At 46.1% G+C, this 27367-nt stretch overlaps 1 protein-coding gene across 8 annotated transcripts in view; it reads right to left on the bottom strand.

Annotated features, from left to right (window-relative positions):
* Nucleotides 1-23791, bottom strand: part of scarb1 (scavenger receptor class B, member 1) — a 72801-nt gene extending 49010 nt beyond the window's left edge. The window contains exons 1-3 of one of the 8 annotated variants that reach the window (XR_010021231.1): nucleotides 23313-23790; nucleotides 21529-21689; nucleotides 1835-1995 (exon numbers count right to left, since the gene is read on the bottom strand). Coding sequence is in view for 7 of the 8 variants with exons in the window: in XM_063073990.1 (XP_062930060.1) it covers nucleotides 1835-1995; nucleotides 21529-21642 (275 nt within the window). In the remaining variant the exon portion in view is untranslated. Of the gene's footprint in view, nucleotides 1-1834; nucleotides 1996-21528; nucleotides 21690-22200; nucleotides 22249-22415; nucleotides 22437-22700; nucleotides 22812-22979; nucleotides 23010-23312 lie in introns of those variants that run through there. The other 7 variants (XM_063073990.1, XM_063073991.1, XM_063073984.1 and 4 more) reach the window with 7 other exon arrangements.
* Nucleotides 23792-27367: the final 3576 nt, after the last annotated feature.

Below are 27367 nucleotides of genomic sequence, written 5' to 3'. Positions count from 1 at the left end.
AGGGTGCCGGATTTTCGTGGCTCTGGAGACGGGCTGATTCAAGGCCTGTGCCCCTGACTGAGGCCTCGTGGGAGAACACAGAACATTGGGAGCAGTGGTGTCACTGCTGGCTGTGTGTCCAGAGACCCGAGCTCTCCGGGTGCAGAGCTTGGAACTGTCATTCACTCTTTGGGGCACTCCTCTGTTTTTGTGAATGTTTACAAAGAAGAAGAATTTCAGGCTGTGTATTGCATATATTTCTGACATTAAATGTACCTATTGAACCTAAATTATCACCGCAAACAATGAAGAAGCAAAGGTAAAGGAAGTTTGGGGGACGAGATGTACTGGTGCGTTGCAGAATCGACGTGGATGGAGTGAGCTATTGGGCGAGGAGACATCTGAGGCAGAGAAGTTTTGATGTCGGGGTGCGAGGTTAGATCGCTCTGGGGGCCAAGTGGGTAGGTGGCGTGGTCTAGGCCCGGAGCCTTTCCCCGAGTCCTAGTGCGAGGTAGGATGTGCTGCTTGGACAATTTAAACTCCCGGAAGACAGAGTGTTGGGACTAGAGGCAACAGCCAATTTCGCTTGTCCTCCTGCGATATTCACTCCTCTCTCCAAGGCACGGAGCCTATGAAGACCACCCCAGCTGCTGTGCTCTGTGCCTGTTAATATGATGGACTGGTACCGAGGCTGCTCCAGGATTCAGATCTCAGAACGCATTTTGGGTCGGAATATTGTTGCTCGCTTCTATTGCTTGCTTGGTTTGTGGTTTTCTCCCTTTCTCTGCACAGCGGGTGTTGGCCTTTATTTTATTTTGTTTTAAATGAGGTGCTTTGGTTTCTTGCCATCTTGTTTCTACATACATTATGAAGTTATATACATGCATATAGTTAAATAGACAAACTTGACTTGAAGCTGAAACTTTGAATCTGCATTAGACTGATCAGATACATGCTTCTCACATAATATCTTCAGGCAATGCAACAAATTAATTACTGAGCCACAGAGATTCAAGCTGTGTTCAAGTTTATTGATGCACAACCTGACCGATCAAGCATTCTGACTTTTGTTTGCAAGTTTAAAAAAAAAATACAGACTTAAGCTATTAAATAGTCGCACTTTGCTGTCTGGTAAAGCTACTGGGGGAAAAAAAACACAAACCAACAAGCTAGCTATTTGCAATGATTTAACTTTAGCAAATCTCAATGGCTTCACAGCCTTTGCCAGGTTTACCTTGTTAGTAGTCTCCCTTTTCATTCACCTGTTCTCTGATGCTCTCAACTGCAAAAACCTCATCATTACCTTCAGACCCCCCTCAACTGCAAAAAAAAACCTCAACATTCTAATGTTTGAATTCCAGGGAGAGTCAACGTTAATCAAAAGTGATTTGCCATTAAAAATTGTGCAGAATTTGGTTAGCTGGCTAATCATTTGCTTCTATTACATTTATCCTTGTATAATGCTCTGGACTTTTTACTGAAGTATCACTGTTCTTTTCTTCAAAACAAAAATCCTTATTGGCTGACACTACCTCACCAATTGTTTCAGCATCTATCGGTGAAATTAAACAACTTTATTTTCAGCACCAAAATGTCACAAGTGTTGAAAATCTGATGTATGAAAACAGAACAAGGAGGGAAGGAGAAACTTAACCAGTTGGGAAGCACCTGCAAACACTTCAGTTCAAAGATTTCCCAATCAAAAAAGCGCATCACTTATCCTGCAAGGTACACTGCTATAAAGGGGTACGACTGTTGTCCACATTTAATTTCTGTACGTGATAAAGATGCTAATTTACTATAAAGTTTCACAAATCTAAAACCCCCCGAATTTAAATGAATGAAAGGCACGTACCGGTAAACATAAGGCCCTCGCTGTGCCAGAGCAGGTTTCTCACCACGAAGAAATTCCTGCGGATTTTTAACCTCAAAGAAGTAGACGGACATGTAGAACGGGACAGGGATATCTCGCCACATGGTATAAGCCAGACCACTCGCAGGATCAATCTGAATGTTCTACGCATGATTTTAAAAAAAGATAATAAAATACCACCTGATAATATTAGTCAAATTGAATAACATTCTCCAAATACTTTGTAACCATTTCAATTTATCCAATTTTGCAGAGAACAACTAAAAATAACAGTAAACACAAGAGATTCTGGAAATTCAAAGCAACACACACACAGTCCTGGAGAAACTCAGCAGGTCAGGCAGCATCTATGGAAACAGTCCATGTTTTAGGCCGAGACCCTTCCTCAGGACTGGAAAGGAAGGGGAAAGATGCCGGAATAAAAAGGTGGTGGGAGGGGAAGGAAGCTAGCTGGAAGGTGATCGGTGAAGCCAGGTGGGTGGGAAAGGTCAAGGCTGGAGAGGAAGGAATCTGATAGAAGAGGAGAATGGACCATGGGAGGAAGGGAACCCAAAGGGAGGTGACGAGCAGTAAGAGGCCAGAGTGGGAAAAACAAGAGAAAGGGAAGGGAAGGGAAAAAATTTCCGGAAGGTAAAATCGATATCCTTGCCATCAGGTTGGAGGTTACGCAGATGGAATACAAGACGTTGCTCTTCAACCCTGAGGGTGGCTCATCTTGGGACAAGAGGAGGCTGCGGACATTGACTGACTTGTCGGAATGGGAATCAAAATTAAAATGTTTGTCCACTGGGAAGTTCCGCTCCATCTGCCAAATGCAGAGGTGCTCGACAAAGGGGGTCCCCATTCTCCTATAGTATTGGGAGAACGAGTTACTAAACAGTATCCCTGCAGAGACCGGAACATTCAAGATTTTGTAGTGTTGGAATGCTTTGCCATTCCGAGAGACACTACCATCAGTGCAAAGTACTGGTGTTCCCCAGTTAACACTGTAAGGTCAAAGGGAGCTGTTGTTGGGCCTTTGAAGACCATTAAGATGGTTAAGTCTCAAGGGCCTGATGGGATATACCCCAGGTTATTGGGAGACGAGAGATGAGATTGCTCAGACTTTGACCAAGATCATTGTGAAATCTCTAGTTACAGGTGAACCCCTGTTGTTCCTTTGCTCAAGATGAGAGGTCAGGAAAGTATAACCAATGAGTCTTACATTAGTGGTAGGGAAATTACAGAGAGGATTCTTAGAGTTAAGATTTATGAGCATTTGGAAAAGCATAAAATTGTGAGAAACAGATAGGGTAGACCATCGGCATCTTTTTCCCAGTGTTGAAATGTCTAACACTGGAGAACATGCATTCGTGTTGAGAGGGGGAAAATTCAAAGGAGAAGTCTCTCAATTTTGTAAACTTGTGTCAGGTCTCCCTTCAACTTCTGGTTATGTACCAGACAAGAAAAACTCAACCCAAATTTGTCCAACGTCTACTTCATGCATTGCCTCTAATTCAGGCAGCTTCCTGCTAAACCTTTTGTGCATAAAGGCGGCAAGCATGCTGTGTGCATTATTTGCCACCCTAGCTACTTCCTGTGAGCTAAGGACTTGGATCCCAAGATCCCTCTATATATCAATGCTGTTAAGAGTCCTGTGATTGACTCTATACTTTCCGCTTACATTTGATCTCCCAAAGAGCAACAGCTTACAATTGGCAGATAAAGTCTTTTTGCCATTTCTCTGCCCATATCTAAATCCTGCAGTAAACTTTAAAAGCCCTGTACACTGTACAAGGTTTTACCTACCTTTGTGCGTTTCAAACTTATTAACCCACGCACGCACATTTTCATCCAAGTCGTTAGAGCATCACGAGAGGCCCGGCACCAATCCCTACCGAACATCACTGGTCACAGACCTCCAGCCAAGATAACACCCTACCACCACTCCCACCTGCCTTCTCTTGGCAAGCCAATACTGAATCCAGTCACATGCATCTTAGTCGTCTAGATTAGTCTACCCTGAGGGATCTTGTCAAATGCTTTACTAAATTCCATGTCATCAGCATCAGCATGCACTGCCTGTCAACCGTCATCTTGGACACCGCATCAAAAAAAAATTCAGTCAGGTTTCTAACACGACCTGCTCTGCAAACGTCTTGCTGACTTTTTGATATAAAGAAAAAATTGTCATTAAGTCACAAAGGGACTCCAAAAACTCCATCTATGATCTAGCTTTTAAGAGGGTGAGACAGAAATGGAAAAGGGATTTGGAAATGGATTCCACTGGAAACACTGCTTTAAGCCAGGTGCATACATTTTGTTCTGCCTTTGTTATTAAATCCAACAGCCTCTTTTTAAAAAAAAAATGATGCTCAGAGATGCTTACGGGTGGCAGGGTGGAGATATGTCTATCAAAGGATGTCTAAAGCATGTCTTCCCTCTGCAAGCCTGCAGGTCACCCTTGGGCAAGGTATAGCACCTGCTTAGCCCATTCTGATCAGGGTCACTGAACCCGTGGGAGCAGGTGGTGGACGGTCGTTTGAGCAGTTGGTGCACAGCACAAGCCCTGGCTATGAGACCACTGACACCAGGCAATCTCTGAAGAGTATTGACAATGGCTGGGATCGCCCGTCTTGTAAAGACACTGCCCAGGAGGTGGCAATGACAAACCACTTCTGAAGAAACATTTGCCGAGCAATCACAGTCATGAAACCATGATTGCCTACGTCATACGACACGGCACATAACGATGATGATGCCTAGAGGACATTTGGACTGATAGATAGGATTGAGACCAAATCCAGCAAATGAGATTAGCGTAGATCAGCATCAGTCAGTGGGGGCAGAAAAGGTTTGGTGTCTCTGTCATACAATTCTATGAGTTTCTACTTGAAAACATTTCTCTTACTTTCTGGCCTTCCTTATCTGCAGTTCCTTGTTCTGGAATTCAGAACAACTGAGAACAGTCTGCTTCTAGCTCTCTCAACTTCTCTGGAATACTTGAGCTCAGCATTGCTTGACTGGTGTCAAACCTGGTTCAATGAATTGGTCCAATACACATTTTATACACAAAGACTGCACAGCAAGCAGTGTATGATGAGAAGGAACAAGCTACCTCTGTAGGCAATAAAAACAAAGTGCTAGAAATATTGATTTCCAGATATTGAGCATCTTCGTTCTGCTTTCCACAAAAATCTAGGCTAACACTGGCCTCTAGTGGATTAGACAAGAACTGCACCTGTCCAAAAACCATTCGAGTCCTCTCTACTCTCAAATGACCAGAAATTATCCCATAGCAAAAATGAAGAATGGGTCATTCAAAAGGTCCTGTTTCAATAGAATACAACTTATTCAACATACCGTACATATAAACATTCACTGCATACAGTCTGATATTAAATGAACCTAAAATACAAGATTGAGGGGAGATTTGATAGAGGTATACAAAATTATGAGGGCAAAAGGTAGGGTATATGCAAGCAGGCTTTTTACCACTGAGGTTGGGTGGGACTGCAACTAGAGATCATTCACTAGTCCTCAGAGGAATCATAGGAGGTGAGAGTGAGCACTTTCAAGTTCCTGGGTGTCAGTATCTCTGAGGATCTAACCTGGACCCAACATATTGATGCACCTACAAAGAAGGCAAGACAGTGGCTACATTTCATTAGGAGTTTGAGGAGATTTGGCTGATCAGCTAAAACACTCAAAAGTTTCTACAAAGATACTGTGGAGAGCATTCTGCCTGGTGTCATTACTGTCTAATATGGGAGGGGGCTGCAGTGGCTACTGCACAGGATCAAAGTAAGTTGCATAAAATTGTAAAATCACTCAGCTCCATCATGGGTACCAGCCTCTAATATCCAAGACGTCTTCAAGCAGTGTGGCCTTAGGAAGACAGTGTCCGTCATTAACGATCCCCACCACCCAGGGCATGCCCTCTTCTCACTGTTACCATCAGGGAGGAGGTACAGAAGCCTGAAGGCACACACTCAGTGACTCAGGAACAGCTTCTTCCCCTCTGCCATCTGATTTCTAATTGGACATTCAACACATAAACACTATCTCAGTAGTGTTTTAGGTTTTTTTTTTACATTACTTATTTTAACTTAACTATTTAACAAGATTATTTACATACATATATTATATACACATACATACATATACTATTTATCATGTATTTCATTGTCTCTCTCTCTCTCTGGTTATCCATCCCATAGGATGATGATGGTTCCTTTCAGTCAGTTAGTGGGGTGGGACACCCCACTCTTCAGAAAGGAACAGCGTGTGCATGAATGGATTTCAGGTGAGTAGGGGGTTGCACAGGTCCGGACCCACCCTCTCGACATCCCCTCCCTGATCCAGCGGCATGGTGGGGTCCAAGACAGCTGGGGGATGTTCTATTGCAGTGAATGGCCAGACCAAGCTTCGATGTAAGGGATGCCCTTTCCGCGCTTCACGGCACGTTTGCTAGATGGCCGTTCACCCTACGAGAGGGTTCATCCGCCCTTTGACAGGTGTTGTTTTTCGTCCTGCAGGCTGTCTAGCCACCCTCCTCACCAGGCAAGCCCGGTGGGGGAGCCGGTTTAGTCGCCGACCACCCGACCATGCGACAGGTAGCACTGGGTTACATGGTACCAGTAGCACTCAGATGAGTTGATGGAATGAAGGAATAGGTAAATAGGGGGAAAAACAGAGGACAATGATTAATTAATGATCAATCACCTTGTAAGCACCTTAGCTTACTGCTTTGGACAAGTTTGGACAAGTCAGAAAGATGATTCACTCTGCAACGGGTGACGTACTAGTCATTATTGTCTAAAGCTAGGCAAGGGCTCAAATAAGGAACTATCTGATCTTGCAGAAGCAGCTCAAGGTATACCTAAATATGGGAAGTATAGTGCAGGGGCTAGAATGTTCTGGAGAAAAGGGGAGGGGTCCAAATAAGGAACTAATGGGTTAACTTTGGCTTAAAATAATTATAACTAACTGACCAATGATTATTTTACATCTAATTGTATCTTAGCATGTGATTGAAATGATTCTAATATTATCTAAACTTGTAATGGTAAGATTTCCTGCTACCTGATCAATGTTATAAATTGTGGAGAATTGTGTAATTCGGGGGCAGTTTCTGGACTGGCTCTTTTGGGAGATCAGTCTGTAACTTCCCCCATAGCATGCTATGAGCAGAGAATAAAGGTTTGAAAAGAATTACGTGTGTCAGTGTATTTGTGGTACAATTGCTATTACATCGGGTCCGATCGAGTACGACAATTTGGCGAGCCGAGCCCGGAGTCCAAAACGAGGTATCTTCGTGAGACGGTGTCAGCGGTCGAATCTGTGGCAGTGACCTGAGATAGGTGGGCCCACAAGGTAAGAGTCACCTTGAACCTCTCTCACTAATTGTCCTCCCTGACAATCCCCTCGTCTAGGGGGTAGTCCTCTGACGGACCCCTTCGAAACCTGAGTTGAGGATCGCCCGAGTACCACAGTTTAAAAAAGGGGTTAGAAGTCCCCGACAAGGTATAAGGTAAGGTAAGGGGCTGGAGTCCCCGATGAAGTATTGTGAGTATTAAGGCCTGCCGGTGTTAACAAATTGGGCAGCGGATTATTGGTAGTGATCTATTACATTTTCTTTGAGTGTGTTACAGCAAATTGGTCAGCGGGTTAGTGGCAGCAACCTATTACATTTTGGAGCTGGTAACCATTCTAACTGGCGGGGGGGGGGGGGCCAGGGCGTGTAACGCAGTAAATTAACCAGCACAGGGCAGAGCAGACGTTTGGCCAAACACAGGGGAAGTGGCTCTCCCCTGCAATCTAACCGGATGCTGTAAATACATTTTGGGGTATACTTGTGACAATTTGCCTGTCTCAGCACCCTGCCTTAGACCGGTTGTTAAGAGGGGAAATCCCCCACGCGAAGGTCAGGACCCTGAAGTGGGAGTGAGAAAAGGAGGCGGCTGACCCACCCGATTAGGGAGCATGGGGCAAACGTTAGATAATTCTGTAAATAACACGCCATTGTTTAAACTTTGTAAGGATGATCCAGAAAGAGAGAATGATTACCGAAGGCTATCAGCATGCCTAAATAAGAAATTGGGCAGTGAAATTTGGCCTCTGGGTGGGACCTGGGATTTGGATAAATGTCAAAAGGCAGAAGCAGCAATTTGGAAGCGCAACACCAGATGAAAATGGAAGGTTTTAAAGTCCAGTTGGAGAAAAACAGCCGAGGAATTAAATCACAGATCTAAGCAAAGTAGTTGGGAGCATAACGCACGTTGCAGAGGGATTAGTGTTAAGTAACAATGAAGGAAATTCGAAACCGTGGGAGATATTAAAAGGATTGTGTGAGGATCACAATAAGAATAAGGAAGAACAGGATAGGGAAAAAAAGAGATAGCTGGGCTAAGGATAGACAGAAGGATGATGATGAAGCTGGGAAAAGTACAACTGAGGTACCTCTTGACCTGCCTGGACTGTCCATGCTCTTTAATGATAATGAGACTGAGGAGGAGGAGGTATGGCACATTCCCGTTAAACCTCCTACAGGCCATACTCCTCCCTGAAAAATTAGCCATTATTAAATGTTCGGCTCATCTAAAAGACGAATCTGCAGTGACTAAAGGAAATAACAGGGCCGATTTGGCAGCCAAGCAGGCTGCACTAGAAGAGACTTTTATAGTTTTAACTGCCGAGTAACTGGCCTTCACCCTGACTAAAACACCACGCGCGCCGGGCACTCCAGACAGGGCTACAGTTCAAAAACTCCAGGGGGACGCCCCGATTCAGAAAAACAACTCTGGAAGACACACGGGTGTACGCATTCGGTGTCCACAGGCCTCTGGCATACCCCAGTTGGCCAAGTTTGCATTCCTGATGCATTGCTGCCTATGTTGCTCGATTGCTTGCATACGGACACCCACCTCGGCAAGGGGGGAATGAGTGCTATTTTACTCCGCACATGGTGGCACCCCAGGCTGGAGGAGGCTGCTGCAGCAACAATACAAGCCTGTTTGATTTGCCAAAAGACAAACGCGAGAAAGGGAGCAAAGTGTGCCCCAGGGAAAACCCCCTTGCCAAGTGACCCTTTTGAATGTATTCAGCTTGATTTTATCGAACTACCACGCGTGTACTGTTACAAGTATTGTTTAGTGACTGTAGATGTGCTCAGTAAATGGATTGAAGCCTTTCCGACCACCAATAATAAAGCTCTATGGAGGTAAGGTTGGTGCTTACAGAGATTTTACCGAGATTCGGAGTGCCCAGACAAATAAGTTCGGGTAATGGCCCCTACTTTGTAGGAAATATAAATAAAGAGCTTTGGGAGGTGCTGCGCGTCGAACAGCAGTTTCATTGCCTTTACCACCCGAAGGCTGCAGGAATAGTGGAACGGGCCAACGGCACCCTGATAAACAAGCTGTCTGAGTTAACGTCCGAAACCGGACTGAGTTGGCTGGAGGTCCTTCCGCTGGCCTTATACCATATGAGAATTACCCCACATTCCACTACAGGGGTATCTGCAGCTGAACTTGTTTATGGGCGCCCTGGAAGGACCCCGTGGGGCACTGACATGCAGCCTCCCACCCAAATTGATCTAAGTGTCATGGGGGACGAATTGTAGAATTACTTTCGCCAACATCCTCTCTAAAGTTTCTTCACTCCCAGGTGCAGAATACCCTTAAGGAACCTGGAGGCCAGGAAAAGGAGTGGCGAGAATTGAAAACTGGAGATTCGGTCCTGATCAGGGATTGGGAGCGTCCCAAGCTTGTATCCCAGTGGGAAGGGCCATTCCAGATACTATTGCAAACTCCAACAGCCGTTAAGGTTCAAGGGCATAATCGCTGGATCCATCTAAGTGATTGCAAACGATGGGCTCCACAGGTGGACTAAAGACTATTATTGAACTTTTCGCTGTTATGATTGCCCCCGTGGCATTAAACCTGAAGGACAATTTATTTTATAAAGCTCACATGAGTTTGCATGGGAACCGTACTGCATGTTATCCTTTGGTACAATCTGTAGAAGCATTGTTTGTTGCTAACCCATCGGGGCTAAATTGGGCAGAAAATGACTTAATAGTGGAGGATAGATCAGGGGCAGGATGTAAGGGGGATCAGGGGAAAGTGTCTTTGGAGAGTAGGGGATGAGAATGCGGGTAAGGACATTGGGAATTATCCCTTCTGTTTTGCGGGAGAAGGGGAGGGGTGCGTCCTTGCCAGGGTACTCCGGGAGATACCCTGCCTGAAGAAACATTGTCTAGACTGCCGATGTAGGATGAGCAAGGGAATATTCTCTTGCGAATGTACCCACGAACTATGCGTGCCCCTCTCTAAGGGAACTCAGTATGTGTGTGGATATTGCAATGGAACTCGTGTGTCGGCAGGTTCAAAGACTTTTGAATAATCCTCCCTATATCTACAGAAGCACTTGTGGTATGATAAAATAGTGAGTTACAAAAATACTGGCTACAGGGCCAAGAGAGGATGTGCGTTATTGTTTAATGGCACCTATACCACCAGCAGTGGAAACGATCGGACCACTTTCTGTTCCCTGCCCTCAGGCTGCCCACGTTCAACGGCGACTGAGAGCTCGAGCAGTGAGTAAAGAATTCTGTGCTGACTGGAGGAATCCCGTTACTCTGGACTCTTCTGTGGGCTATGGGTTCCTGAGCACTCTCTCTCTAGGGAGTTCGGCAGGAACCGTGGCCACGATGAACCACAACTGCATCATTTGTGGGCTGGCGGCATTGGGGAACAGTACGGTGGAAGGTCTGGAGGCTGTTAACAGAGAATTGGTGGAGTTGTGACTCTACGCACAGCAGACCAGGTACGCTGTGGATTATCAGTTGGCCCAATAGGGAGGGGTGCGCGCAATAGTCGGAGACAAAAGTATCACCCAAGTTACTGATGGATCAGACAACGTGGCCCATGCCATTCAGCCTATTAAGAAACAATTGGATGATTTCAGGCAGGGTTCAGGGAAGGGGGATGACTGGTTAGGGTGGTTGCAGGGAGGATCATGGGGGTCTCATTTGCTGCATGGGCTGATTATTCTCATTGTTATAATTATTGCTTGCCGTGTGATAATGACCTGCCTGAATGCTGGCTGCCGGCTTTGCACAGAGAGACTGATGATGCTTTGCTCGGTCCCTGTTGAATTGTTTATCATAAGGTGATAAAAAGGGGGGGAATGGTGGAATGAAGGGATAGGTAAATGGGGGGAAAACAGAGGACAATGATTAATTAATGATCAATCACCTTGTAAGCACCTTAGCTTACTGCTTTGGACAAGTTTGGACAAGTCAGAAAGAAGCTCCACTCTACAATGGGTAACGTACGAGTCGTTATTGTCTAAAGATAGGTAAGGGCTCAAATAAGGAACTATCTGATCTTGCAGAAGCAGCTGAAGGTATAGCTAAATATGGGAAGTATAGTGTAGGGGCTAGAATGTTCTGGAGAAAAGGGGAAGGGTCCGAATGAGGATCCGATGAGCTAGCTTTGACTTGAAATAATTATAACTAACCAATGATCATCTTGTATCTAATTGTATCTTAGCATGTGATTGAAATGATTCTAATATTGTCTACACTTGTAATGGTAAGATTTCCTGCTACCTGATCAATGTTATAAATTGTGGAGAATTGTGTAATTCGGGGACAGTTTCTGGACTGACTCTTTTGGGAGATCAGTCTGTAACTACCCATGCTATGGGTAGAGAATAAAGGTTTGAAAAGAATTACGTCTGTCAGTGTATTTGTGGTACAATTGCTATTGCATCAGGTCTGACGTCAGAATGACCTGACAGAACCGCTGCTGTAAAGTTAACAAATTTCCCAACATACTCCAGTGATAATATACCCAATTCTGATTAAGAGTGAAAGGTGAAATGTTTAAGGGGAACTTGAGGGGAAACTTCTTCACTCAGAGGGTGGTGAGAGTGTAGAACGAGCTGCCAGCACAATTGGTGGATGTGAGGTCGATTTCAACATTGAAGAGAGGCTTGGATAGGTCCATGGATGGGAGGGGAATGGAGGGCTATGGTCCCGGTGCAGGTCGAAGGGACTAGTCAGATTAACGGCTTGGCACAGTCTAAACTGGTAGAAGGACCTGTTTCTGTGCTGTGACTTTCTGATTGTATCCTCAACATATCTTCCTAAAGTGTAATAAAACATAGGAAATTATCTGTATGCTTCTGATAGACAATACACTTCACAATTCTCAAGCAGCTGTAATGTCAGCTCCAGCACTTCCTCTTTCCAATTATTGCCCATTTGTGTGAGAAACCCGTGCCTGGTCCATTCTAATGTGCAGTTACAGCTGAAGAATCATGAGGAATGGCCAACACTATTGCCTCTTCCCCCACCCCATGCCAGACCCATTTTCAATATTTCCACATTAGATCTAATGAGCAAAGAAATAGCAGATGGAATACGGTGTTGGGGAATGTATGGCCATGCACTTTGGCAGAAGAAATAAAAGTGCAGACTATTTTCTAAATGACAGAAAATTCAAAAATCTGAGGTGTGTGCACACAGGGACTTAGGAGTCTTCATGCAGGAATCCTACAGGTTAACTTGCAGGTTGATTTGGTGGTGAGGAAGGCAGATGCGATGTTAGCATTCATTTCAAGTGGACTAGAATACAAAAGCAAGGATGGAACATTGAGGCACTGGTAATCCCTCACTTGGAGTATTTTACTTTATACTTCATTGTCGCCAAACAATTGATACTAGAACGTACAATCATCACAGCAATATTTGATTCTGCGCTTTCCGCTCCCTGGATTACAAATATTAAAAATAGTAAAAATTAGTAAATATTAAAAATTTAAATTATAAATCATAAATAGAAAATAGAAAAATGGAAAGTAAGGTAGTGCAAAAAAACCGAGAGGAAGGTCCGGATATTTTTTGTTGGTACAGCCCAAATCCGGGTCAGGATCCGTTCAGTAGTCTTATCACAGTTGGAAAGAAGCTGTTCCCAAATCTGGCCGTATGAGCCTTCAAGCTCCTGAGCCTTCTCCTGGAGGGAAGAGGGACGAAAAGAGTGTTGGCTGGGTGGGTCGTGTCCTTGATTATCCTGGCAGCACTGCTCCGACAGCGTGCAGTGTAGTGAGTCCACGGACATAAGATTGGTTTGTATGATGTGCTGCACCATGTTCATGATCTTCTGCAGCTTCTTTTGGTCTTGGACAGGACAACTTCCATACCAGGTTGTGATGCACCTTAGAAGAATGCTTTCTACGGTGCATCTATAAAAATCAGTGAGGGTTTTAGAGGACAGACCAAATTTTTTCAGTTTTCTCAGGAAGTAAAGGAGCTGGTGGGCCTTCTTGGCAGTGGACTCTGCTTGGTTGGACCAAGTCAGGTCATTTGTGATATTGACCCCGAGGAACTTAAAGCTTTTGACCTGTTCCACTTGCACACCACCGATGTAAATTGGGTCGTGCGGTCCGCTACTCCTTCTGAAGTCAACAACCAATTCCTTCATCTTGCTGACGTTGAGGGATAGGTTATTGTCTTCGCACCATGCCACCAGGTTCTTAATTCCCTCTCTGTACTCAAACTCATCATTACCCAAGATACGGCCTACAATCGTTATGTCATCAGCAAACTTATATATTGAGTTTGATGGAAACTTGGCTACACAACCATGGGTGTACAGTGAGTACAGCAGGGGGCTGAGTACACAGCGTTGTGGGGCACCGGTGCTCAGAGTGATTGTAGAGGAGAGCTTGTCCCCTATTTTTACAGCCTGGGTCCAGTCTGTGAGGAAGTTGAAGATCCAGCTGCAGATCTAGTGCTAAGGCCCAGGTTCCGGAGCTTAGGAATCAGTTTATTTGGAATGATGGTATTAAAGGCAGAGCTGAAGTCAATTGTGAGCAGTCTTAAGCCCTTTAACTAAGAAAGGATGCGCAGACATTAGGGAGGGTTCACAAAAATGATTCCACAATTGAAAGGCTTGTCATATGAATGTATCATGGGTCTGGGCCTGTACTGAATGGAACTCAGAGGAATGAGTTTGGATTCATTGAAATTTATGGCTTTGATGGAGTGGATGTGGAGGGGATGTTTCCCAGGGTGAGAGAATATAGGACCAAAGGACACAGCCTCAGAATAGAGTGACATCCACCCAGAATGGAGACGAGGAGGAATTTCTTTAGCCAGACAGTCATGAATCTGTGGAATTCATTGCCATAAGCAGCTGTGGAGGCTAAGGTTAATAGATTCTTGATTAGTCAGGGCATGAAGGGATACGGGGAGAAGGCAGGCGATTGGGGCCGAGAGGGAAAATGGATCAGCCATGATGAAATGGCAGAGCAGACCCAGTGAGCCAAATGGCCTAATTCTGCTGCTAGATCTTATGGTCTTATCTGTCTATTTCTCAGTGTGCTGCCTCTCAGAAATAAGAAAATACATGAGAATCACAAGGAATGGCGAATAATATATTCCCCCCCAAATGTCAGATCTATTTTGGCTCTATTGCTCAGTATCCTGCCCCTCAGCAATATTAAAATCAGCTTGAAAACACACCCGACACAACCACAGATTTTCAAAATTACCAAGATTATAGAATGCAGTAACTTTGACTAGCTAAACTGAGAGGCTGTATCAAACACTTTACAACGTTATCATATCCTGAACACCAAGACATGGAGAAACTTTGCCCTTTAACCGAGGACCATACCAGGAATGATGGGGAAGGTTCCCTGTCCCATTTGATACACAAGGAACTCACCAGCAAACACCTCAGACTCCTCAGAACCTTCAACGAAGTTCGTTACTTACCAAAGAATGTATAAATTAGACATCTTGAGGATTGTTTGCTTGCAGACAGTCACAAAGCAAGAAACCCGAGGAAACCAATTTTAAAAAAAAGACCATTACCACTGCACAGAGAAAGAGGGAAAAGGCACACAGCATGCAAGCAATAGGAGCCAACGACAGCATTCCGAACCAGACTGAGCCCACAGATCCGCTCCCTGGATAAGCTGGAGTAGGCCTAAGCCCCCATCTCAGGTCATGATATTAGCAGGGCAAAGCTCACTGCTGACAGCCGCCAGAGAGAGGAATGAACATCACAGGAGAGCAACCATAACCAGTCCAACCCACGCCTCCAGTCCATCTGGACCTGAGTTTAAATTGTGTAAGCACGATTGGGCCGTACAGCTCGAAGCAGTGTCTGATCTCAGCAAATCGACCCAGCACTTGGAGCGATCCAACCTCGCACCCGGGCTAGGTGGACGGACATCGAAACTCTTCCGTATCGATACCAGCTCCATCTGCGACCCCGTCTCAAACACACCGCCCCTCAGCTTCGCGATGCACCCACACGGCCCATTCTTCAAATCAGCTTCACCTTCGCTTGCTTCTTCACTGTCTGCGGTGATACTTGACCACAATTTACCCCAGAAAAGGTGTTAGTAATGACAAGGTACAGCTCCCCAAAACCTTTTGATAGCATGTTCATGACAACTAAATTTAAAAATAAATTACATGGGTACAGTGGGGGATTTCTAGGCTCCCCCAGGAACTGACTTTTAAAAAAAAATCTACAGCCCACAATGTTGTGCCAACCATATAACCTACTTTAGAAACTGCCTGGAATTTCCCTACCACAGAGCCCTCTTTTGCAAGGCTCCATGTACCTATCTAAGAGTCTCTTAGAAGAGCCTATTGTATCCGTCTCTACCACCGTCACTGGCAGTGCATTCCACACACCCACCACTCTGTGTGAAAAACTCACCCCTGACATCCCCTCTGTACCCACTTCCAGACAGCTTAAAACTGTGCCCCCTCATGTTAGCCATTTCAGCCCTGGGGAAAAAGTCTCTGGCTATCCCCACGATCAATGACTCATACATAGACAGTAATAATCATGTCTTAATTTGAATTTGTTCACCCTCTTGGAAACACCTGATGTTTGTATAGGTTTGTGTAACAAGCATTTGTTTAAAAAAAAAAGGGGGGGTGAAAAGCAGTTGGAGGAGGGACGGACAGAAATAGTGACACAAGCCAGGAGGTGAAGGTGGAGGCGAAGGGCTGCAGACGCGGAACTGAACGGGAAATATTGTAGATGGAGCACAGAACAAAATGGGGGGGCAGGGTGGGAAGGGCAAGGGGAACCAGTGAGAAGAGTGATGGGCGGAGGGGAAAGAAACTGGCTCATTACGGGGCTGGTGTCAATGAAGAAGTGGAGATGAAGATGATTCGAAGGATGGGCTGTGCAGGTGCATCACAAAGCCAAGGTGTTCGAGACGGGGTCGCAGACCGAGCTGGTACCACTGTCGCTGTTGGAGTGAACGATCTGGAGAGGAGTCGATATGGAAGAGTTTCGATATCTGCCCACGTAACCCGGGCGTGAGGTCAGATCACTCCAAGCGCCGAGCAGATTTGGTGAGATCAGGAACGACTTCGGGCTACGCGGCCCAGGTGTGTCGCTGCATCAGGACCCAGGTCCCAGGTGCTCAGACAACTTAAACGCCGGCTCAGATAGGTTAGAAATCCCGAGTGTTGGGGCTGGAGAAATCAAGAGGGCTAAAAGGCTGCATGAGTAGACAAGCTGAAGGAGATTCCCAAGGGACTCTACAGACATGTTAAGAGCAAAAGGATTGCAAGGTACAAAATTAGTCCTCTGGAAAATCAGAACGGTAATCCATGTGTGGGAGCCAAACGAGATCTTGAGTCTTTATTTGCATCTGTATTTACTCAGGAGACGGACACAAAGTCTACAGAAGTGAGAGAATGGGATTGACTTTGTGGACCTTATACAGGGGAGAAGGTGTTTGCTGTCCTGAGATAAATCCTCAGGTGTTCCCTCAGACCCTGTGGGAGGCAAGTGCAGAAGTTGCTGGGGTCCGAGCAGAGATTTAGATCATCCTTAGTGACAGGAGGTACCAGAGGATTGGAAGATAGCTAATGTTGTTCTGTTGTTTAAGAAAGGCTCTAAAAATAAACCAAAGAAATAACAGGCCAGTAAGCCTGACATCAGTTATGGGAAAATTATTGGAACTTATTCTAAGGGACTGGATATATGAGAATTTGGATAGACATGGATTGATCAGTGATCGTCAGCAAGGCTTTGTGCATGGTAGGTCATGTCTAACCAATCTCAGAGTTTTTCAAAGTAGTTACCAGGAAAGCTGATGAAGGCAAGGCTGGGGATGTTGTCTACATGGACCTTAGCAAGGCATTTGACAAGGACCCGCATCAGAAGTTGGTCAAGTTCAGTCACTTGGTTTTCAAAATGAGGTAGTAAATTGGATTAGAGATTGGCTTTGTGGGAAAAGTCAGAGAGTGGCAGTAGATGGTTGCCTCTCTGACAGGAAGCCTGTGACTTGGGTTCTGTGACGAGTGCACAGGGATCCCCTATTGTTTGTCATCTATATGAATGATCTGGATGATAATGTGGTTATCTGGATCAACAAATTTGCAGATGACAAGATCACTATAATGGCTTGCAGTGGGATCAGGGCCAGCTGGAAAAATGGGCTGAAAAATGGCAGATGGAATTTAATGCAGACAAGTGTGAGGCTTTGCACTTCGGCAGGACCAGCCAGGGTAGGTCTTAGACAGTAGGGCACCAAGGAGTGTGGGATCTGGGAATACAGGCCCATAATTCATTGAAATTAGCACCATAGGTAAGTGGAGTCCTAAAGAAAGGTTTAGGCACCTAGGCCTTCATAACTCAAAGTACTGAGTACTGGAGATAGGATATTATGTTGAAGTTGTATAAGACTTCAGTGAGGCCTAATTTGGGGTATTGTGTTTGTATTTTGGTCACCTACCTACAGGAAATATGTAAATAAGGTTGAAAGAGTACAGAGAAAATTTACAAGGATGGTGTGGGGTGTGGAGGAGCTGAGTTTTTGAGAAAGATTGAATAGGCTAGGACTGTATTCTTTAGAGTGTAGAAGATTGAGGGGAGATTTGACAGGAGGTATACAAAAATTATGGGTGGTATAGAAAGGGTAAATACAAACAGGCTTTTTCCAAAGTTGGGCGAAATGACAACTAGAGGTCAAGGGTTAAGGGTGAAAGGTGAGGGAACTTCTTCCCTCGGAGTTATGAGAGTGTGGAATGAGCTGCCAAAGCAGGTGTTGCATGCGAGCTCAATTTCAGCAATTAAGATGGGAGGAGGCAGTTTGAATGATTTGGCACGGACCAGATAGCCCAAAGGGCCTTCTCTATGACTAATTTATCCCAGCCCATCAGAAAGAAGTAAACAGGCGTTCCCAGTGCCTCAGCAATCAATGTAGTGTATATAGATTTTAGCAAGGCATTTGACAAGGTACCCCATGCAAGGCTTATTGAGAAAGTAAGGAGGCATGGGATCCAAGGAGACATTGTTTTGTGGATCCAGAACTGGCTTGCCCACAGAAGGCAAAGAGTGGTTGTTGACGGGTCATATTCTGCATGGAGGTCTGTCACCAGTGGTGTGCCTCAGGGATCTGTTCTGGGACCCTTACTCTTCGTGATTTTTATAATTGACCTGAATGAGGAAGTGGAGGATGGGTTAGTAAGTTTGCTGATGACAGAAAGGTTGGGGGTATCGTGGATAGTGTGGAGGGCTATCAGAGGTTACAGCAGGACATTGATAGGATGCAAAACTGGGCTGAGAAGTGGCAGATGGAGTTCAACCCAGATAAGTGTGAAGTGGTTCATTTTGGTAGGTCAAATATGATGGCAGAATATAGTATTAATGGTCAGACTCTTGGCAGTGTGGAGGATCAGAGGGATTTTGGGGTCCGAGTCCATAGGACACTCAAAGCTGCTGCACAGGTTGACTCTGTGGTTAAGAAGGCATACGGTGCATTGGTCTTCATCAATCGTGGGATTGAGTTTAGGAGCCGAGAAGTAAAGTTGCAGCTATATAGGACACTGGTCAGACCCCACTTGGAGTACTGTGCTCAGTTCTGGTCCCCTCACTACAGGAAGGAAATGGAAACTATAGAAAGGATGCAGAGGAGATTTACAAAGATGTTGCCTGGATTGGGGAGCATACCTTATGAGAATAGGTTGAGTGAACTCGGTCTTTTCTCCTTGCAGTGACGGAGAATGAGAGGTGACCTGATAGAGGTGTATAAGATGATGAGAGGCATTGATCGTGTGGATAGTCAGAGGCTTTTTCACAGGGCTGAAATGGTTGCCACAAGAGGACACCGGTTTAAGGTGCTGGGGAGTAGGTACAGAGGAGATGTCAGGGGTAAGTTTTTTTACACAGAGAGTGGTGAGTGTGTGGAATGGGCTGCCGGCAACGGTGGTGGAGGCGGATACGATAGGGTCTTTTAAGAGACTTTTGAATAGGTACATGGAGCTTAGAAAAATAGAGGGCTATAGGGAAGCCTAGTAATTTCTAAGGTAGGGACATGTTCGGCACTCACAAACCCCGAGCGTTATTGAAGGCTTTTTTGAAAAATTGTGCGGACCCTTGGAGAGATGGCAAAGAGCGAAAATAAAAAATAAGGAAAGTTAGGTAGCAGAACAACTAGACTTGGTAAACAATGACCACATTGAAGCCAGAAGCATTCACGTTGACAGTACAAGTTAAGCCAGAAATGAAAACTAAACCAATTACCCGCAGCAAGCAGCGAACTCCCACAGAAACTAAGCACAACGCTTTCGGGGGGAAAGAAGCTGAATAAAATTACAAATTAAAATCTGGAACTTAAGATGAACCGAGAGAAGACCCGACAGCAAAGCTCACCGCCCTCACCTAGCGCTGTAGGAGGAGCGGAGTAACGAGGAAAGCCTGGCACCAGCGACAGTGAGGGGCAGACTGGCCACAGTCAGAGCCCGGGGCCGGGACCAGGCATTCATATTCCACAGCGCTCCACTAACCACTATCCGGAAAAGCGGCAGAATCTGCGTTAATCTAGCGGGGATATGACATTCAGCTCCCTCCTGTCACTAGGCTCCTGCTCCCAAGCTTTATCCATGCCCAGACCTGCCCCACCCCCAGGACTCCAGGCAAAAACCTCACCCTCCCTGCACCACCTGCCCTGCAAATATCAGCTGCCATCGCAGGGTGAGAGAAACAACCCCATGGGGGGGATTGAATCACTGGGCCAGGTGGACAATGGAATAGTTGGGAGGAACTTTTCTATGGGTCTAATTTATCCCAGTCCATCAGAAAGGAGTAAACAGGAGTTCCCAGTGCCTCAGGAAACTTCATACTGTTTTCCTTTAACTAGTACACATCCTTAAAGTTGCTATAGCCAGGGGTGGTAATGGGGACAAGCTCCCACTACCTATTAAATGTTCCCAATGGTGTGCATCTCAAATAGCCTCTGACAACCAGCTCCAGCTCCATGTAGTTTAGCTACTAAGCCAGACGGAACTGTTTCTACTGAAGGGGCAAAGACCGGTTACTGGTACCTTAACAACAATCGCTTGGGGCAGATGGGACTGTTAGCCGTGGTTGGCAGCTCATCTGTGAGGAAAACTCTGATCTCAAACCTCCGCTGCCTTCCACTCATGGGGGAGGCTTTGGGAGTAAACCCCGAGGGAAAAATCTGGAGCTGGAGTCTCTAAGGCAGTCCTACGTTGAGTTCAATGCTGACTGGCAACTCCTGCGATGCTGCTGGTACCAAACTGTATCGGTCTCTGCCATTCCTTTAGGTTCATCAGATGGAGAGGGGGAGCTTGCTACACAGGCAACACTTTGCTCTCCATATTGTACTGTCCAGGCTTGCGTATCTAGACAGCTAGGACACAATATCCATCGTCAACTCTGACCGACGGAGACCCTCACCTCACACGTCAATGCTCACAAACCATGAAGGTTAATTAGAAAATAGAACATTAAAGAGTACAGCACAGAAACAGGCCATTCGGCCCACAAAGCTGTGCTGATCCAGCTAAAACGCAAATCAAAAACATTCAAACACTACTCCCTCCTCCCTGGTCTGTGTCCATGTCCCTCAGTCTTCCTTACACCCACGTGGCTATCCCAGCATCTTAAAAGCCTCTAATGTATTTGTCTCCAGGACTCTACACCGTACTCCAGAAGTGGCCTAACCAGAGTTTTATAAATTTGCAACATAACCCCTCTGCATCTGAACTCAATGCCTCGACTAATAAAAGCTATAAACCTTCTTCGCCACTTTCAAGGACGTGTGAACTTGGATCCCGAGGTCTCCCCGCTCAGTAACACCTTTAAGGCCCTGTTACTCTGAACAGTGCAGAGTCCTTGTATTTGTCCAACCGAAGTGCGACACCTCACATTTATCTGGGTTAAACTCCATCTGCTATTTCTCAGCCGGTATCTACAACTGATCTGTATCACGCTGTATTTTTGCCAGTCTTCCCCACTATCCACAACTCCACCAATCTTGGTATCATCGCAAACTTACTGACCCACCCATCTACATTTCCATCCAGGTCATTTATCAGCATTACAAACAGCAAAAGCCCCAGCACAGATCCTTAAGGAACGCCACTAATTGTAGTCCTCCAGACTTGGTCCTCCTAGACTTAGCACACAATGACTGCGCTGATGCCGGGAGCAATTCGCGTTGCCAGCATAAAAGCAAATTAAACCAGAAGTGAACACTCATCCAAATTCCTACATCGAGCAGCGAACTCTTACTCAGGTAAACATAGCGCTTTCACCGGGAAAGAAACTGAATAAGATTACAGACATTAAATTCCAGAATTTAAAACGAACAGAGAGAGGGCTCACAGCAAAACTCACCGCTTTCACCTGGCTCTGTATAACGTACGGAATCGCGAGGAGAAGCCCGGTGCCGACGGTAACGAGCAACAGACCGGCCACAGCTAGAGCCCGGGGCCGGTTCACGGCGTTCATTTTCCACAGCGCCCCGCTAATCGCTGTCCGGAGAACAACCTATTAACCTATTGGGGGAAACGACATTCAGATCACTACGGTCACTAGGCTCCCGCTCCCGAACTTTATCAATGCCCAGACCGGCCCCACCCCCAGGACTCCAGGCAAAAACCCTCCCCCCGCCCCCCCACAGGCCAGGAGATGTAGGTGGAGGCAAGCGGTGCATGCAAATTCGATTTCAACGTTTAAAATGGGAGTCGGCAGTTTAAACGGTTTAGCACAGACGATATGGGCCGAAGGGCCTGTTTTTGTGCTGTACTCTTCTGACTCTTAATTTACCCTAGCCCATCAGAAAGGAGTAAACAGGAGGTCCCAATGCCTCAGTAAACTTCATATTGTTTTCCATTAACTAGTACATACCGAACCTGACAAACCCTGGGGGTTAATAGAGTACAGCACAGTAACAAGCTATTCACCCCACAATGTTGTGCCGAACCAGTTTTTAAAAAAAAAACAAATCAAAAACAGCCAAACACTAATCCCTCCTACCCACAGCATGTCCATATCACTCGTCCTTACATCCACATGCCTATCCAAACGTCTCTTAAAAGCTCTAGTATATTCGCCTCTACATCACACCAGCAGCGCATCCACCATTGAGTAAAAAAAACTGACTCTCACATCCCCTTTGAACCAACCCCCTCTCAGCGTCATTGTCTGCCCTCTGCTATTAAAACAGTTCAATCCCGGGAAACAGCAACTCTGTCCACTCTATGCCCCATAATCTTGTAAACCTCTATCAGATCTCCCCTCAGTGTCCGGTGCTCCAGAGAAAAACAACCCAGGCTTATCCAGTCTCTCGTGATAGCACATGCCCTCTAAACCAGGCAGCATCCTGAATAAACCTCTTCCGCACCCTCTCCAAAGCCTCAACATCCTTCCTACAGTGACTAGAACTGCACACAATACTCCAGATGTGGCCTAACCAGAGTTTTACAAGTTTGCAACATAACCAAGCCACATCTGAACTCAATGCCTCGACTAATAAAACCAAGCATTCTATAAACCAGCTTCGCCACCTTATCCACCCGTTGTCGCCACTTTCAAGGACGTGTGAACTTGGATCCCGAGGTCTCCCCGCTCAGTAACACCTTTAAGGCCCTGTTACTCTGAACAGTGCAGAGTCCTTGTATTTGTCCAACCGAAGTGCGACACCTCACATTTATCTGGGTTAAACTCCATCTGCTATTTCTCAGCCGGTATCTACAACTGATCTGTATCACGCTGTATTTTTGCCAGTCTTCCCCACTATCCACAACTCCACCAATCTTGGTATCACCGCAAACTCACTGACCCACCCATCTACATTTCCATCCAGGTCATTTATCTACATTACAAACAGCAAAGGCCACAGCACAAATCCTTACGGAACACCACTAATTGTAGTCCTCCAGACTTGGTCCTCCTAGACCTAGGATGCAATGACCGCGCTGATGCCGGGAGCAATTCGCGTTGCCAGCATAAAAGCAAATTAAGCCAGAAATGAACATTAATCTAAATTCCTACATCGAGCAGCAAACTCTTACTCGGGTAAGTATAGAGTTTTCACGGGGAGAGAAGCTGAATAAGATTACAGACATTAAAATCTAGAATTTAAAACGAACTGAGAGAAGGCTCACAGCAAAACTCACCGCCTTCACCTGGGGCTATACAATGAGCGGAGTAACAAGCACAAGGCCGGTGCCGGCGGCAGCGAACAACAGACCGGCCACAGCCAGGGGCCGGGGCCGGGGCCGGGGCCGGGCGTTCATAGTCCGCAGTGCTCTACGAACCACTACCCGAAAAATCCGCAGAATTTGCGTTAATCTGTCGGGGAAAACAGGCGGCTCTCTACCACCACTAGGCTCTTTGCTCCCAAACTTTATCAATGACCAGAACCGCCAGGACTGCAGGCTAAAGCCTCACCCTCCACCCTCCACCCTGCCAATGTCAGCTACCATCTCGGGTTAAGAGAAAGCTTGACCCCATGGGCCAGCTGGGAAGGCGGTAGGAGGGAGTGATATTAGAGGTCGGTGCACCTCGGGTGAGCGGGGGGGGGGAGAGATATGCGAGCCCTGAAAGTGAGGAAATTTTGTGGGGTAGGGGGCTGCCCCCGGGGTAAGAGAAAGCTAACTGGGTGAACGGGAATCCGCTGAGCCCACCGGATTTGTTCACGTGACATCAGGTCATGTGTGAGACCATGTGACACCAGCTTGATTTCTCGTTAATGTGCTGTGTGCGGCTGGAATGTCCCGGAGTCGAGATTCTCCTTCTCCTTTGTCTGCTGGTTTCTACGATACCTGAATACTCCTCCTCTTTCTTCGGGAAGACAATAAAATAAAACCTTTTTAGGCATTGACCTAGCACAGTTCACTTCAGCTACGTTTTACAATATTTTTTTTAAGTATCAGGTTTAATTCAGCTCAGTCCTGAAGAAGGGGTTCTGCCCGATACGCCGACTGTTTATTCTTTTCAATAGATACTGCCCGACCTGTCTTCCTCCAGCAGTTTTGTGTGCTGTCGTGAAATTTGTTGTTTTGCAAGACAGCAAGAGTTTAAAAATACACTTGGACTAAGATGTTAACTGTCCTGTGCTATCACCAGTGGGATCATCAGTTGATCTGCCACCTCTCAAGGAGTTTCGGCCCGCTTATGATCAAGACTCCTTAGAGGTATAAAAAATTATAAACTCCAATAAGTCTTGCTGAGCAGAGAAACCTTGGGATCCAAGTTCATAGCTTCTTGAAAGTGGCTACACAGATTGATGAGGTGGTTCAGAAGGCTTATGGAGTGCTTGCTTTCATTAGTCGAGGTACTGAGTTCAAATGTGGAGGGGCTATGTTGCAATTTTATAAAAGTCTGGTTAGGCCACATCTGTAGTACTGCATACAGTTCTGGTTGTCGGATAGGAAGGATGTTGAAGCTGGAGAGGGCGCAGAAGAGATATACCAGGGCGCTGCCTGGTTTAGAGGGCATATGCTATCAGGAGAGGCTGAATAAACTTGAGTTGGTTTCTCTGGAGTGCTGGAGACTGAGGGGAGATCTGATAGAGGTTTACAAGATTATGAGAGGCATAGAGTAGACAGGGAGTATCTGAGTCCTGACAAAGGATCTCAGCCCAAAACATCGACCGCACCTCTTCCTAGCGATGCTGCCTGGCCTGCTGCATTCCACCAGCATTTTGTGTGTGTTGCTTGAATTTCCAGCAACTGCAGATTTCCTCGTGTATCTTGTTTCCTAGGGTTGAATTGTCTAAAACCCGAGGGCATGTATTCAAGTGAGAGGGGATAGGTTCAAGGGGAATGTGAGGGGAAAATCTTTTACTCAGAGAGTAGTGGATGCCTGGAACGCGCTGCCTGGTGTTGTGGTAGAGGTAAATACATTAGAGGCTTTTCAGAGACATTTAGATAGGCACCTGGATGTAAGGAAGATGGAGGGATACGGACATCATGGTGTGGGTCGTGTTCAGGTGTTTTTGATTTGCTTTTTAGCTGGTTCAGCACAACATTGTGGGCCGAATGGCCTGTTCCTGTGCTGTCCTGTTCTATGCTCTACATTCTAATGTTCTAAATACTGATAAAGTTGGGGGGAATAAAGAAAGTTTGACAGATGATCCTCAACTTATTCTTTGTGTGAATTATTAAGACCAGAGAAAGGGAGGCATGGAAGCGTACTGCTTAGTGTAACACTATTATGGCGCCCGCAATCACCGGTCAGGGCTCAATTACCACCACTGCCTGTGAGGAGTTTGTACATTCTCTCTGAGACCATGTGATCTCCCTACAGGTGCTCAGTCCCCTCCCACGTTCTAAAGATGTAGGGTTCGGTTTAGTGAGCTGTGGCTATGTTAAGTTGGCGAGGGAAACATGGTGACACTCATGGACTGCCCAGCACAATCACAGCAATTTGATTTGACACAAACAACTCATTTCACTCCATGTATTAATGTACGTCTGACAGACGAAGATAATCTTTTCTCCTTTTCTCAGCTCCTCCATCTCTGCCGTATCTGCTCTTTTCATTCCAGAACAACTGAGATGCCCTCCTTCAAAGAAAGGGGCTTGCCTTCCTCCATCATCAATGCTACCCTCACCCACGTCTTGCATTTCATGCCCGTCTGCCCTCACCCCATCCTCCCGCTGCCCTACAGGGATAGGATTCCTCTTGTCCTCACCCACAACCCCACAAGCCTCCACATCCAGTACATAATTCTCCATAACTTACAGCATCTCCATCAGGATCCCACCACCAAACACATCTTTCCCTTCCCCCGCCCCCCACCTCACGTTCTGCTTTCCACAGGGATCGTTCCCCACGCAATTCCCTTGTCCACTCACCCCTCCTCACTGATCTTCCTCCTGGCACTTATCCTTGCACGCAGAACAAGTGCTAGACCTGCCCCTCCATCTCCGCCCTCACCCCCATTCAGGGCCACAAACGGTCCTTCCAGGTGAGGCAACGCTCCAGCTGTGAGTCTGGTGGGATCCCCTCCAACGCAGATTGGGAGACCACTTCGCCGAGCACCTTCGCTCTATCCACCAGAAAAAGCAGAATTTCCAGGTGGCCACCGATTTCAGTTCTACTTCCTGTTTCCACTCCAACATATCAGTCCACAAAGATGAAGCCACACTCAGGTTGGAGAAGCAACTCCTTATATTCCATCTGGGTAGCCTCCAACCTGATGGCATGAACATTGATTTCTTGAACTTCCAGTAATTTCGCACCGTCCTCTCCTTCTCCACTCCCCACTCTCATTTCCCCCTCTCACCTTATCTCCTTACTTACCTATCACCTCCCTCTGGTGCTCCTCCCCCTTCCCTTCCTTCCATGGTCCTCTATCCCCTCCTATCAGTGTGGGGGGGCGTTCTCAGTATTGTTAACTGTTGATAATAAAACGGCTTCTCTGTAGTGTTATAACGAAATGGCTTCTCTGTAATGTTAACTGATGAGGTAATGTTTCTCCGTAGCTGCGATGTTTGGGTTATAACTACAGATAACGGGGAACTAACCAATGGAAGTCATGTTATTCTATCTTGTATCTGTGGTAACCAGAGTTAGTGCACGGGCTTTTAGTCGAGGAGAAGAGGAAGGACGCGTGTGGAGCGCTCTGGCAGATCACCAGGGGTGGTCCCAGCTGAGGGTCGACGGAGTTCAGAGAAGATCGATTGGTGGGAAGGAGACCTGGTTCCTTGAGCTCCAACAAATCTACTTGTGCACAGACTGATTAAAATTAACTGCTGTGGCACCTTTTTCCTTACTATTTTGCTTTTCTACTAACCACATCACCAAATAAGAGTTATAAAGTGTAATCATTTAATCGCATATTGTGTACTGTCTGCTGTTTTACATCATGGGTTTGTACTAGAGCGCATTACACAGCATCTACACAAACATTAGACACAGTTTGGCGGGCAGATGGCAGCTTCCCCTAGAAGAATGTGAGTTGATCGAGCCAGGTGTTACATTTGTGGGGGCTCGTCCGGGATTGGATTCTGTGGATGCTGTGTGATCGCCCTGTTTAAAGTAGTGTTGCTATGGTGACAGCCGCATTTTAGCGCTGGTGCCGGGCTGAAAGTTTGCCAGTGAGTAATGCGTGCGTGTTGAGTGGGGTAGAGGTTCATACCCCAGATGAAGTGTTACTTCGAGGTTTGAGTATGGTTAAAGCTGTTGACAAAGTTGAAATCGTATTGCGCAAATTTGATTTTGA

This window comes from Mobula hypostoma, chromosome 21 (genome assembly GCF_963921235.1).
Source record: "Mobula hypostoma chromosome 21, sMobHyp1.1, whole genome shotgun sequence".
NCBI classification, from domain to species: Eukaryota; Metazoa; Chordata; class Chondrichthyes; order Myliobatiformes; family Myliobatidae; genus Mobula; species Mobula hypostoma.
The sequence above is the reverse complement of the archived record's forward strand: the minus strand, read 5'-3'. Positions and strand labels throughout refer to the sequence as shown.